Here is a 16,195-nt window from a genome sequence, read left to right on the forward strand (position 1 = left end):
TATGTAAACTCTGACCTTTTTTACAACATACAAAACTATTGCAATTTTCCTTGACTGCAACACAGCTTGATGATCAGACCATGGTTACGATGAGCTCATCTGCTTATCACTATTATTGTTATAATTTAAAGAGCAATAACAGATCAGTAGTCTTTTAATGTGAACACTGATAAGAACTCTGATAGAAGTCCTATAGTTCAGTCTTCTCTGAGGACTGGTACGACTGCAGCTTTAAACAATTCAAACAATCAAGATACAGAACAGTGCAAGAGAAGCTATGGCTGCCATTGCTGAATGGCTAATACCTGTAAAGTCAACATGAAACAACATTCTCAACCCATTTTACTTGATGTAAGTGGAGCATTTTTAAGTGAAAAAGTATATTCAATGAGAAAAAATGAAGGCTGGAATTTATTATATCCATCAGGAACTGATTGGATTGCAAAAAGTGGGCGTTGAAATTTAAATAAATATTCCAGGGTTCAGTACAAATTAAGCTCAATCCACAGCATTTGTGGCATAATGTTGGCTACGTTCACACAGTCAATATTTGGGATTGACAACTGCATTTACTTACAGGTGTGAGTCTTGAAATGTCCTGTTCATACAACAGCTTACACTAGCGGCTTGAATACTGTCTGTATGAATGAACAACTGAAGTCACAACCGAATTCTGACAGCTGTAACCATAGTGACAGTAACTAATGTAAATATAAAAGATGGCGACGTCCACAACACTGGCGTGTCTTATCACAACTGACACCATGTTGTTAAATAAACAAGTCCAAACGAGGCGTGAGTTCATTCATCAGATCATAATTAACTGACAGCGGCTTTGAATGCTTTTTAACCGAGCGCAAGAGCGCTCTGAGCAGCTCTGTTAAGAGTGCAGCACTTGCCGCGCAGCTCGCAATCGCGAGCAGCTTCGGTGAAAGAGCAGTTGGAACTTCAGATGACCCGCAGTTCATATCTCCGTGTCTGTGAATTAAAGAAACACCTCATGATTAACACGAGACATGCGCGTGTACAGTGCAGCGTGGCTTTCACATTATATGACATGACTAATAGCTAGTTGTCCAGAGAAGTTCCATTCACACAGCACAGGTTTGCCAAGAATGCGGTTGTGAGACCTGAAAATTTGCAGGTGTCAGTTCGGTTATAAAATGCGGTTGTCACACTCATAAATAACCGTCCTGTGTGTGAACACAACTGTATTAAGCACTCAAAACAGGTCAGACAAATGTATTCTGCTGCTGTGTGAACTGTGTGGCTGTTGATTATCCCAAAAATTAATTAATAGTAATAATATAAAAAAACTAGGTAACTGTAAGGCACTAACAATAAAGGCTGGGTATTGATTAGGGCTGTCATGATTACTCAAATTAATTCAATTACTCGATTAAAAAAATTCATCAATTACAACACTACCGAATTGATAAATTGAAAATAAGGCAGAAGTGACATGGTTCACGGACAAGTGTCCAAACACATAACAACAAAAGGTGTCAGCTGTGTGAGAGCACTTTATTTTGGATGTGAAAAACCATAACATCACTTCAGCAATGCAACAGCACTTGAAAAGATGACATCCAATTTTCACAGACCCGCCGGACACAGCAGAGTAAGTTCACTGCATGCGATTTGCACATCCAGATGCATGAGAGAAGTTGAGCCTTTCATTTCCGTGCAGGACACGCTGCCTTGTTATGACTTTTACTTCCTCTAGATAGTCAAGTTTGATCCGCCAAGGCCCGCGAGGCTGATCCGAGGACCTAACTAACAATCCAATTGGTAGTAGCGACGGGCGGTGTGTACAAAGGGCAGGGACTTAATAATGCGAGCTTATGAACCACACTTACTGGGAATTCCTCGTTGATGGGAAATAGTTGCAATCCCCAGTCCCGATCATGAGTGGGGTTCAGTGGGTTACACCTCTCAGTTCAGGGTAGACACACGATGATCCACCCATTGTGGCACATGTGCAGCCCTAGACATCTAAGGGCATCACAGACCTGTTGTTGCTCCATCTCGCATGGCTAAACGGCACTTGTCCCTCTAAGAAGTTGGACGATGACCGCACGGGGCAGCGTAACTATTTAGCATGCCAGAGTCTCGTTCGTTATTGGAATTAACCAGACAAATTCGCTCCACCAACTAAGAACGGCCATGCACCACCACCCACAGAATCAAAAAAGAGCTATCAATCTGTCAATCCTTTCCGTGATTGAAATCAGGTCGTCTATGAGTCATTTAGCACCAGGTTCTCCACGCCGGGCCGGCTATCCCGTGCCAATCAGAGTCCCGTGGCGCTGCGGTAACATTACGTTTAGGGTGGATTCTGCCTTAGAGGAGTTCAGTCATAATCCCACAGATGGTAGTTTCGCACCAGTGGCTCCTCAGCCAAGGACATGCACCAAATGCCTGAACCTGCGGTTCCTCTCATACTGAGCAGGATTACTATTGCAACAACAAATCATCAGTAGGGTAAAACTAACCTGTCTCACGACGGTTAGCGTGAAGAAAAGAAAAACACATTGGTATGCACTCTAAACCTATTAATCTACACAACAGTTTGCAACATAGGCTTTTATGAAGCAACATAAAATCATGTAATGATAAAGACGTCCGTCTGACAGATGCACAAACATGTTCAGTTTGATGCTCAGTAAATCTGACTGAATCCATACGATCTAAGAAGGTTATTTGAATGTAAATGATAGATCTGCTTTAGGTGTCTGTTGGCTATAGATAATGTTTGCACAATCATTTTGTTATTGTTATTCAATCGTAGAGTACATCAAAACTTAGGCTAATGAACACATTTTAGCCAAACGTGACTTTACCTTGATAACTTTATGCAATTTGAGTTTTTTCTCCCCAATTTGGAATGCCCAAACCCCAATGTGCTCTAAGTCCTCGTGGTGGTGTTGTGACTCTCCTCAATCCGGGTGGCAGAGGACGAATCTCAGTTGCCTTTGCGTCTGAGACGTCAACCCGTGCATCTTATCACGTGGCTTGTTGAGCACGTTACCACGGAGACATAGCTCATGTGGAGGCTTCACACCATCCACCGTGGCATCCACGCACAACTCACCACGCGCCCCACCGAGAGCGAACCACATTATAGCAACCACGAGGAGGTTACCCCATGTGACTCTACCCTCCCTAGCAACCGGGCCAATTTGGTTGCTCAGGAGACCTGGCTGGAGTCACTCAGCATGCCCTGGGATTCGAACTCACGAACTCCAGAGGTGGTAGTCAGCGTCTTTACCCACTGAGCTACCCAGGTCCCCAATTTGAGTTATTTAATAATTTTCAGATTATAAATTAATTGTCATAATAATCGTTACATTACTCGAATACCAAAATAATCAGTAGTGACAGTCCTAATATTAATACAGATTTCCCGATTCGATTCTGATTCACAAGCTCTCAATTCGATTCCGATTTGATATCGATTCATGTGGGTATATTTCTGCAATAACGTCTCTTTTGCTTACATATTAAAAATCTATTATTTCCCAGCTAATGCTGTTAATTATACAGGGGATCTTCTTACTAGGTACATTATGAAAATATTAATTTTACTAATTATATTTTATTAGTTTTTCATCATTTTGGTCATATTTTGGCTTTTTAAAATGAACAAATCCATGTATTCAATCAATAAATAAGATATTATATTTGATATAATTTTTTTGTTACATGTTTATTGTTTAATTGCTTAATTGCATAATTTGTACTATTTACAAGTATTTACATTGATTTGTTGAACACATGCTAAAACCGGTACTGTCTCTTTAACAAACCTGGCATTTCTGTAAAGAGCATCAGTAGATGAGCGCATGTTAACGAGAGAGACTCAAATGGCTTTATCTCATTTGTGCAATGCATGATTAGAATTAAATGTTTATTTTTTATTGTTTTTCATCAACAACTGACTGTAGAGAAACGAAAGGGTATTAAAAAAGGTATTATTCAATGACAAATGGGTCGTGTGGATCTCGTCTTTGGACACACACAGTAAACAGAACTACTTTTACTCTCAACACGCAGTGAAAGGATCTCGCTGCTGAATACTCCACCACTATACTCTCATTGTAGCTGAGGGTTGCACATAGAGTAAAAAATCGATCTTGGGAATTATGAGTCGATATCGAGATTGTTCAAATAAAGATTGCGATGCATCTGGAAATCTCTATTTTTACCCACCCCTACAAATAAGCCTAAATTACATCATCCACCATCACCGCAGTGAAACTAAATTCCCTTCAGCTCTCTTTCTGATTAAAACAAGCACTCAGACCTGCCTTCTGAGAAGACAGTTTTAGTGTGGAGTGCCTCTCTTCATTCTGCCCTGTGCCAAACCCCATAGCACCATTAATGAGCTGGCAGCTCTGCCCATTCAAACACACAAGTCCATTCACCACAATAAAGGGCCTGTCTCAACCTCTTACAGCTGGCTGTAAATTAAGACACATGCACTCCTGAAACACGCAAACACACAGAGCCATAACTGTCCCACACAACAACACTCATATAGAGCAACAAATGCCATGCAGGGCAACATTCGCACTGTGTGCAGAAATATCTCAGTGAAAAGATCAGGATGTCAAACGTTTCCAAGCACAGAATTATTTGTGAACATATTTCCTCTAAAATTTAAAGACAGCTTTTACGGACACATCAGCAGTTAGTGAGAAAGACGTTGTGTTCAAAATAGCATATAATCACACTGCATTTGGGAGAGAAAGAAATTTAAATCACAGACTATTCATTACAGAGCCAACCATCAAGAATTGCAATATATCATAGGTCACGTGACAATTTAGTGCACTATTACGTGAATAATTTATGACTGTATACTCTGCACATTCTTGCATACTTTTTCAAGAAGCAGCATGCAGTCTCCTGTACAGCTAGAAAGCAGTATGTAGTTCAATAGCAAACAGAGTTACTATTGACTATTATAACACAACACCCATATCTGCAGGGAAAAAAGCAGAGCTGGGTCTGAGCCAATAAATCTAAAAGTATTTTGATTGGTTTAACAACAGCCCTGACTCTAATACTACCAAATAAAAATACTGTGTGGGTGAAGGTGGATCTGATCCAATCTCACTCTAATAGCCATTGGATTCTATATGGTCAATGAGCTGCCAGAATACCATGTTTGCAAACTGGTTAACAGAGTCAACTTTACAGTATACAATGCTTTTACACAGCACTGCAATTTTTTTTTATCAAAGTGCTTAACTTGGTTTACACAATTTGGATGCCTTTGAATAAATTTGACCTGACAACTACAGTTAACAGATGGTTACACCCTGTTAATTATGTGTTCTGTTCGTTATGAAATTGTAAAATCTATTAGACGTTTACGAAAAGTAATCCAGCAATCCATGTTAAAGGGATAGTCAAAAATGAAAATTCTCTCATTATTTACTCACCCTCATGCCATCCCAGGTGTGTAAAACTTTCTTTCTTCTGCAGAACACAAACAAAGATTTGAAGAAGAATATCTCAGCTCTGTAGGTCCTTAAAATGCAAGTGAATGGTGACTAAAAATTTTAAGCTCCAAAAAGCACACAAAAGCAGCATAAACTTAATCCATAAGACTTCAGTGGTTTAATCCATGTCTCGGTTTTGGTTTAGACAGACCAAATTGTAACTCCTTTTCACTATAAATCTTGATATCAGCAGTCTCCGTAGAGATCACGATTACAAGCTCGCTATCTTGCGTTCTGCGCATGTGTCAAGCACTAGGAAGTATAATCGAGCTTGGAATCATAATCGTGCCTATAGACTGCAATAGCAAAATGTGCAGTGAAAAAATTGTTACATTTTGGTCTGTTCTCACCCAAAATGAATGGATTCAAATGTTTGAACAAGATGATTTTCATCACTGTATTACAGTAATGAAAATGAGGTTTTTTAAAAGGATAAATGATGATTGATAGCAATCTGTCCTTTGAAAACCTCATTTCCAATGTTTGTAGAACAGCATTCTTCCATCTCAGAAATATTGCTAAGTTACGACACATGCTCTCTGTTTCTACTGACGAAAAACTAATTCATACGTTCATGACTTCAAGACTAGATTATTGTAATGCATTACAGCGAGGGTGTCCTGCAGGTTCCATAAATAAACTCAAATCAAAATGCAACAGCCAGAGTGCTGACTAGAACCAAGAAATATGATAATTTCATCTCAATCTTAGCATCGCTACATTGGCTACCTGTTAAATTTCATATTAATTTTAAAATATTTCTAACCACTTACAAAGCCTTGAATGGTCTAGCTCCACAGTACTTATGTGACCTTCTATGACGCTATATTCCATCACATTCACTAATATCGTAAAATTCTGGCCTCTTAATAATACCTAGAATATCAAAATCCACAAAAGAAGATAGATCCTTTTCCTATTTGGCTCCTAAACTATGGAATAGTCTTCTGAAGATGGTTCGGGATTCAGACACACTCTCTCAGTTTAAGTCTAGACTAAAAGACTCTTCTTTTCAGCCAGGCATACATCTAATTTATCCATGAACTCATAGTTATGCTGCATTAGTTAGGTCTGCCGGAACCGGAAACACATCTCATATTCTATAATCCTGTTTTAAAGTGAATGGCATCTACGCTAATATTATTCTATTTGTTTCCTTCTCTTAACCTCGGGATACATATCCTGAGGTTACCAGAGCCTGCCAGATCCAGCTCTGGTCCTGCCTGATGTCTGACTCCCCCTACTACGTGTTGCTGAGTGATGATGACTAACTGCAGCCAGTGCCAGCCAGATATCACTTCAGTCTGCTACGATGGACTTCACAGAGGATAAACTGATGCCAGCACCAACCATAAGACATGGGATACTTCACTGGACACTGCCTGAAACTTGGACTTAAGATGGATTCCACCGGAAATTAATCCGCCACAAGCTTAGAGTCGAACTGCAGTGCACCTTACTGACCTCTGCCTGCATCACCTTGGTCAAAGGACTACACTCAACCAATTGACAAAAGACAATGCATCTGTTCGCACTTCCGCAGTTACATAAGAATGTAAATTCTAAGACATTGGTCAATTCTGGGCATTAATCTTACAGTTAATACAAAAGCTTTTTGTTTAAAATTTTAAATCTTGTCTTGTACTACACATAAATAACTATTATTGGCATTATATTCATGCTGTTAGCCAGAGGAGAACTGGCCCCCACGGTGAGCCTGGTTTCCCCCAAGGTTATTTTTCTCCATTAAACAACATCTTATGGAGTTTTGTGTTCCTTGCTGCAGTCACCTTAAGCTTGCACACTGGGGTCTAAATATAAATATAATTATTTTCTGTTTTCGTTTTTTTTAAGGCACAATTTACAATCATGTCTTTTTTTAAACCACACTATTGTGACCAGAAGACATTACCATATTACAGCATTTTCTGTAAAGCTGCTTTAAAATTATGTGTTATGTTACGCTATACAAATAAAAATGACTTGACTAAACGTGTTTAATTGTCAAAATAATGTCACAATGCAAAGAAGTCTTAATGGTTTTAAAAAAATAAGCTTCACATGCAAAATATAATGTCTTATTTCACCACAAAACCAAAATAGAAAAAAATATATCCTTTGCATGAAATTGAATGAATTGAATTAAACTAAATAATATTTAGAAAGAAATCAAGCATTTTTAGGACTTTTAACCTTTTTTTGCCCAAAAATAACTGGCTTGCATCAGAAGTAGATATATTAAACCGCTGGAGTCATATGGATTACTTTTATGCTGCATCAATGTGCTTTTTGGAGCTTCAAAGTTCTGGCCACCATTCACTTGCATATATGGACCTACATAGCTGAGATATTCTTCTTAAAATATTTGTTTGTGTTCAGCAGAAGAAAGAAAGTCATACACATTTGGGAGTGCATGAGGGTGAGTAAATGATGAGAGAATATTCATTTTTGGGTGAACTATCCCTAAGTACAATTAAACACATAGCTTACTGGATGAAACAGGTTACAAATTCAAACTCAAATTATTGTCAATCCTTCTGTCTAGTAAGAGAAATGAAATTAATAGTTTCTTCAGCAATAACAGTGCAGAACAAATAACATCTCTTAACAAGACACTGAACAATAAATGTAAACACTTACAATTAGCATATATATAGAAAATACAGATGGACTGTATACAGATAGGTGTGTTTGTGTGATGCACTGTGCATTATCTACTGTAGATATTGTATTAAACACAAAATAATGCAAATTACTGCACAGCTACAAAAGAGACATTGTTGCAGCGAAGCAGAAAAGACATTAAATCTTTGTCATGGTTACAGTCTTTGCTCTGCTTACATTGTGTGCAACTCTGATAACTAAAACCAAAACACACAGGATTAGTCTGCTCCTAACTCCAGCTGAGACTCAGTCTGGCGACCTGATTTGCTCTAAAACACACAAACAAGTCACTGATTCGATGATCCGAAATAGAAATGAGCATGCAAATGAAAACACGACTGAAAACAAAAGCTGAAAGATCATGCAGCACTCACCTCTATGTGATGTAATGCACAGCCTTTCAGAAACTCTCTGATATTACTCAAATACTCGCTCTCCTTCCTCGGGTCCTGATAGATCTGAAAACAATGCCAAGAGATGTAAATCCTCTCCCGAGGGGTACTTTTAAACAGGTTGCTCGAAGGATAAACTAAAAGTTAAACGGGGAAATCCACATTTGCTTATGTCACAGATCATCGTCTTGTCTATGAAAAAAGCCACTTATTCTGCATAGGGAAGTTGGCGCAGGAATAGCGGAAATGACGTGCGCTTAAGGCTTGAGGTTGGGTTCGGTGGGCATGTTGGCACAGGCAAACATTACCTGACATGTCGGAGAAAAATCTAACATTTTAATAACAACTTACAAATATGCGCTAATAGTTTTAAGATGGGACGGTGTCACACTGGAACTTGGTATTTGATTGGAGCATTACTTGTTCAAAATCGCATAATTAATGCGATCATACCAATTGGCAGCGGATATTACAGACGATATATTATAATTTTCAATAATATTATCACATTAGAATACACAGTAATTAGGACTGTTCGATTCTAGAAATGTTTCTGATTCTAGTTTTTCGGAATCGATTTCAAGAGTCGATTTTTAAAAACAGGAGGCAAAGTAGAGTCTTTAGAATCGACTCCCAAGCATTAGAGTCTTTTGAATGCAACTTACGATCCCCAACGCCTCGGAAAATTCGATTCTTTTTGGAATCGACTCCCAACACTAACTGTACTACACTGATACTGTGGTTGACAGAGCCGCACGGTCCTCAATACCAATTATTTATAAACAGCTAATGTATTGCATTTGTTTACTCATTTATATCATAGCTGCTGCTAGCATATAATATGTAGGCTATATAGGCCTACATACAATTAATAATAAACTCCACACAGTTAACATAAAAACGCCTCACCTGCCAAAAGAACCTTCCATCACCAAATTATTATTAAAGCATATCTTGAGTCAATGCATTCAAATACTCTACCCCACTGACAAACAGGCTATATTATTTCTATTTATACAATTTAAAAAAAATTAAAATCATCCCCAGTCCTCAAACGGTAATGATTAAAAGTACTGTTCCTTTAAATATTTAGGGTGTTTTACACTCTCTTCTTTCAGTCAGTGTCGGCTGACTTACATGGATAAAGAGCATATTGATATACCGGCTGTCACATAATCTTATTATTTTGATCACGTGCGTTTTTTTATTATGATTATTAAAATATTCACATTAACCACTCTTGCACCGCCGCCACAATTTACAGTGCATTCAGAAAAGTCTTCAGACCCAGAATTTTTATTTTTTTTTCACATTTTATTACACTGCCTGGTCAAAAAAGGTTGTTTCGACAACCTTATGCAACGTCACAACATTTATTTCCATCCAGAGTTGCATTTGCTTTTGTATTGATGACAAGAGAGTTGAACCACTCTGTAAAGTCTTCTCCAGCACATCCCAAAGACTTTCAATGGGGTTAAGGTCAGGACTCTGTGGTGGTCAATTCATGTGTGAAAATGACTCCTCATGCTCCCTGAACCACTCTTTCACAATTTGAGCCTGATGAATCTTGGCATTGTCGTCTTGGAATATGCCCGTGCCGTCAGGGAAGAAAAAAATCCATTGATGGGATAACCTGGTGTAACAGATAAAGGTCGGGCAAGGAGGAGGCGGGAACCGTTTGATCAGTCAACATAAAGGTTTAATGATAAAAATGAACTTAAAACAACATAAAACATAAACAAACACAAACACACATGCAGCGCGGCCGCGTTTCTCTCTCTCTCTTGAACTGGCCCCCCTTTATCTCGCTCTCCCACTGATCAGCTTATTCAGCGCCAGCCAGCCCTCCTCCTCGTAACACTCCTCCGCCCGATTCAGGATGGGGCGCCACCCTTCTTACCCTGATACACTCATGTGGGAAGGAGGTACAGCCACATTGCTGTAATTGGGGGAGTGCACACAGCGAGGCATTTAGAGGCTGTGAAGTAATGAAGCATGCAGTAGAGGTCCAAAAAATTAGGGTTGAACAGAGGGTCTCATATGCTGAAGAAGTCAAGCTAAACACAAAAAAAGTGTGGAGGGAAGCAGGGTGTCTGAAATACAGCAGGGAAGAGGAGGAAGCAGCAGGGGCAAGGGAAATGATGACATGATTGTAGATAAAAGAAAACTTGTGAACTTTATTGCAGGATTGATAAATGGTAATGCAGAGGTGGTCAAAAACAGAGAAATTTAAGCTCATTATTATATTAGCAGAATGCCATCTGGACATAAAAGGACTGACATGGGAAAAGGTTAGGGAAGATCTTGCTACTCAGTCTGAGCAGGAAACATGTATTGGTTGATACTTTGGATGGTGGTAATCATACAATGGAATGCTCGAAGCTGGTTTGCTAATGGACAGGAATTTAAGCAGTTAATTGTAAATATGCCAAATACCCCGAACATTATATGTGTTCAAAAATCATGGTTGAAATCAAATTTATACTTTGTAATACATGACTATAAAACTATTAGGAGAGATAGGGAAAATGGAGGAGCGGGATGTGCAACATTTATTAAGCAAGGTAATCAGTATAGAGTCTTGGGAATAGAGGATGAATTAGAATACATTGTTGTGGAAGTGTGGTGCAAGGAAGGCGTATTAGTGATAGTGAATTACTATAATCCATGTCAGAGATCAGAGACTGAGAAACCTGAACAAGTAGAAAGGCAGAATAGAATGTTATTTTATGGTGTGGAGATTTCAATGCTATCAACACACACTGGGGAGGAGGAAGAACAGATATAAACAGGCAAATAATTGAGAATACGTTAGAGGAGAAAGGGTTGATATGTTTGAATAATGGAAAAGGGACACAAATAAATACATCAGGCAAGGAGAATGCAATAGACCTAACATTGGCCTCAAAGGACATTGCAAGTAAATGTATGAGAGGATTATACTTCAGGGAGTGACCATTATCCAATTATTTGTAAAATATTAATGAGAAGTGAGGCAGACTCAAGTGAACCTGTGAGTAAGTGGGTATTTGAGAAAGCAGAGTGGAAAGAATTTAAGGAAGTATTCAGGGAGAAGCTGAGTGGGATGGGAGTAAATAATGAAATAGACCTTCTAAATGAGAAAATTCAGGATACAGTAAAAGAAGCTGCAAGTGATACGATTCCAAAAAGCAATGGGAAACATAGAAAAAAGGCTGTTCCATGGTAGAATGAAGAACGTAACCATGCAATTAGGGATCGAGATAGGGTATTCAAAGAGTAGAAAAGGAAACATACATTCCAACTATTAATAAACTATAGAAGGACATAGACAATTGTAAGGAAAACGGTTAAAAAGGCTAAGAGAGAACATTGCCGTAGTTTCTGTAGCACTATAGGGAAAGAAACCCCTGTAGAGGATGAGTGGAATATGATAAGGAAAATGAATGGAATATATAGAGTTTGGGATTATCCAGTAATGAAGATTGAAGAGTACATAGCAAATAGGGGTGTTAATAGTTTATCCTGGCATGATACATCGCGGTTCAAAAATGTGACGATGCGCATCGTGGAGATAGGACATTTTTTTATTTTTAAAACACATTTTTTGCCGTCTGTTCTATGCAATACACGCTACGTCCTGAGCATACATAACGCAGGCATACAAATGGAAATCGCTTTATTGGACACAGGGAGCTCTAAAATACGATTGCACTCTAGCAGCCACAGGTGTTGTACTTTGAGTTTATGGCTGAAACTGCGGAAACTGAAAGTGAAACTAGTCCAGCAGCGGGAGAGAGATGCGCCTTTTCAGCGCGAGGGGTCGAATGTCCAACCCAATCTCATGAAAATTCTTACATAATACGAGTTGGCTATTTCGTATAAACTCGTACGACTCTATCGCGTGCAAATATCTGGATGTCTAATGTGGAAGTAAGCGTGAGTTCCGCACACGAGGCGTTAAGGACATGCTTATTAATATTATGCCCTTCCCCAAACCCCTTATTTAAACGTAACCAATCAGTGTGTAAACATGATAGGAAGCTGTTGTGTGTGACAGAAGCAAGTAATTGTCGCTTATTAGATGGAAACGATGTCCAGCAACGTCACTGGCTGTAGTGAAAGTCGTAAGAATTCAAACGAGTGCAGTCGCACGATATCATATGAATTTACCAAATTTAGAAAAGTAGTACGAATCCTGACGATTTCGCCTTGAGAGTGTGTTGAAATGTCCATTTGAAGCACGAGAGTGATCTGCTCTGACTGTGAAAGAGAAAATTTAAGTTTAAAGAGATTTAATGAGAGTGCCATATTAATCTACTATATATTTAATGCTGAATATTATGTATAATAATGTTATGGGGAAATATAATCCAATGCAAAATGTCATATCTGATTTGATTTCATCAGTAAATTATTATTATTTAACTGAATAAGTATGCACTTCCATTAAATATGTATTTTTGAAAAGAATATTTAGATGTAATCAGAGACAATATTATTTTAGAAAAATACCATTTTAATTAAAAAATAACCTATTTTAAATGTTTGTATCTGTTCTGGGCTGTTTTTAGTCCAAGTACATCTCTGCTGGACTATTTAGCACTTTCAAGAACAGTACTTTTACCTACTTTTTTTAGGAAATTTTTTTTTTTTTTTTTTGCATATGTCTATAGAGTAATAATAATAATATAAAACTTTCTATCTTAACTTTTCTTGATTCAAGTTTAGTTTAAAGAATTGTGAACCGAACCGAATCATGAGATGAGTGAACCGTTACACCACTAATAGCAACCAAGAAAATGCAGAGTTACTAGCTAAGACATTTGTTAAAATACACAGTTCATAGAATCTATCAGAAGGATTAAGAGGCAGGGAGAGTACAAGGGAAAAATACAAAGATTTGAGTGTGAGAAGGGAGGATGAAGAAGAAGCGTTAAATGCTTCATTTACTATAGGTGAATTAAACAGAGCATTAAGTCGTACAAGACCAATTGCGCCAGGAAAGGATGAGATTAACTTTGTAATGTTGAAACATTTAGATGATGAATCATTGGAATATGTTTTGGATTTGTATGATAGTATATGGGAAAAAGAATACTATCAAAATGTTGGAAAGAGGCAGTTGTAATTTCAATTAGGAAACCAGGGAAAGATCCAAGCAACCCGAATAACTACAGGCCCATTGCCCTCACAACTCACATGTTTAAGATCATGGAAAGAATGATTACAGAGAGGTTGACATATTGTTTTAGAAAGTAGAGGGTTAGTCTCACAATATCAGAGTGGATTCAGGAAAGGGACAGAGACGATGGACCCAATACTGAATCAAAGCTGCAAAGAATTAGTGGTAGCAATATACTTTGACATTGAGAAGGCCTACGAAAGGAAGGTGTAATGATCAGGTTAAATAAGTTAGGTGTGACAGGAAGGATAAAGAAATGGATAAAATATTTTTTAAATGAAAGCTCAATCCAGGTAAGAGTATGTGGGATACTGTCAAATAAATATATGGTGGAGAATGGCACTCCTCAAGGGAGTGTTATTAGTCCCATACTTTTCTCCATTATGATAAATAATGTGTTTGAAGAAGTAGATCCGTCCATAGGTCAGTCTCTATGCTGATGACAGGGCATTATGGAAGAGAGGTAGAAATATAGAGTATATAATGAAGAAAATGTAAGAGACAGTTGGGGTGGTAGAACAGTGGTTTTTGAAATGGGCATTTACATTTTCTGTTGATAAATCTAAAACATTAAAAGTCATTTTCACAAGGAAAAGGGTAGATGAAGAATTGTTTAAAGTTGTAATGGAAATGTAGTGGAAAGAGTGTGCGAGTATTCTGGTTTTTAGGTATGATGTTTGACTCAAGATTGACATGGGCAGATTACATAAAGAAAATAATAGAAAAATGTAAAAAAGTAATCAATGTAATGAGGTGTCTGACAGGAACAGAGTGATAGGGATTCTATGAAGACATTATATATGGGCCTAGTGAGATTGGTAATGGATTATAGGTGTGTAGCATAATGATCTGCGTCAAAAACATTTCTAAAGAAGATAGATGTTATACACACAACAGATTTTCTTGTGGGGCTTTTAGGATGACCCAGTTGCAGCATTGCAAGTATTGCAAGTATTGATGGGAGAGACGCCTTGGAAATTAAGAAGGAATCAGATTTTAGGCACATACTGGAGTAATTTATAAAGTCATGGTGAATCTCACCCAACTAAGGAGGTATTGAGAGAAAGTTGGGAAAGAGAGGGTGGGTATCAGGCTGGCAGAAAAATTAGGTTTGTATGGGAGGGAAGATAGTCCAATAGTTATTTGGCCACATAGTCCTCCATGGATACTGAAATGCCCAGAAGTAGATTTGTCAGTGTTAGAGACATTCCAAGAAAACAGGGAAGGGCAATCAGTAGAAAGTTTTTTTTTTTTTTGTGCAAACATTGGTTATGAAAATATATACACAGATGGATCAAAAGATCCTGAATCTGGGCGCACAGGCTTTGCATTTGTAGTTCCAAGGAGTAGGGCTGGAGTGTATAAACGCACAACAGATCATTTGGCAGTGTTTAAAGTAGAGATGATGGCAGTGATATGGGCATTAGAGTGGATAGAGGAGTTTAGGACAGAAAGAGTGGTAATCTACTCTGATTCGGTATCGGTCCTCCAGTCTATAAAAAAATTACACTTCTAAAAGTAGGCAGGATTTGATGTATGAAATTATACAAATGCAAACAAGCATAGTTAGTTCTGGGAGTAGGGTTTGTTTTACATGGGTGCCAGCACATATGGGGATTGAGGGAAATGAAGAAGCTGATTATTTAGCTAAAAGAGCATTAAAAAGGTAGAGGGTGGATGCTGAAGTGCCAGTGACCAAGATGGAAGGGAAAAGTTTAATAAAAAAGGTACTGATGCAAAAGTGGCAAGAGGGGTGTGATGCTGAAGCCAGAAGGAAACAATTTTATGGTGGGAATGGAAAAATCATTAGGTAGAAGTAAAAAGGAGGAGGAATATACACAAGGCATAGATTAGGACACTGTGGGTTAAATGGGAGATTAGTAATAATAGGTAAACATCAAGATGGAAACTGTTGGTACTGTAGGGAGAGGGAGAATGAAGAGCACGTAATTCTCCAGTGTGGTCAATATAGAAGCGAAAGAGAAACACTTATAAGAGAGATTATAAGAGAAAGGAGTTAGCGATTTTAATCTAAAAATGAAATGGACAGCGCTGTTGAATCAGGTTTATTGGACAGGATATAAGTATTTCTAAAGAAGTAAGTAGAAAAGGAAAGAAAGGGAAAAGGGGAAATATAAGTTGTTTGTTGTTGTTGTTTGTTTTTTTACTGGTAGCAGTACATCCTAGAATCTGCGCATCAATGTTTCGGTAGGTGGCGATAATGTTCCAATTGGTGGTAGCCAACCGCAGTTAAACTCGAAAAGAAAAAGAATACGTATCAGAGCAAAAACCAAGCCGTGAGGTCAAAGGAACTGCCTGCAGAGCTCAGAGATGGGATTGTGTAGAGGCACAAATCTGGGGAAGGCTACAAATAAATTTCGGCTGCATTGAAGGTTCCCAAGAGCACAGACTATAATTCTTAAATGGAAGAAGTTTGGAACAACCAGGACTCTTCCTAGAAAGGC

At 38.2% G+C, this 16,195-nt stretch overlaps 1 protein-coding gene across 4 annotated transcripts in view; it reads right to left on the reverse strand.

Annotated features, from left to right (window-relative positions):
- Positions 1–16,195, reverse strand: part of arhgef7b (Rho guanine nucleotide exchange factor (GEF) 7b) — a 57,757-nt gene that overhangs the window by 36,801 nt on the left and 4,761 nt on the right. For 2 of the 4 annotated variants that reach the window (XM_051703430.1, XM_051703426.1), the window contains exon 2: positions 8,549–8,632. The exons of the other annotated variants lie outside the window; for them this stretch is intronic. In XM_051703430.1, the coding sequence (XP_051559390.1) occupies positions 8,549–8,632 (84 nt within the window). The remainder of the gene's footprint in view (positions 1–8,548; positions 8,633–16,195) is intronic. 4 annotated transcript variants of the gene reach the window in all.

This window comes from Myxocyprinus asiaticus, chromosome 7 (genome assembly GCF_019703515.2).
Source record: "Myxocyprinus asiaticus isolate MX2 ecotype Aquarium Trade chromosome 7, UBuf_Myxa_2, whole genome shotgun sequence".
In the NCBI taxonomy this organism is placed as follows: Eukaryota; Metazoa; Chordata; class Actinopteri; order Cypriniformes; family Catostomidae; genus Myxocyprinus; species Myxocyprinus asiaticus.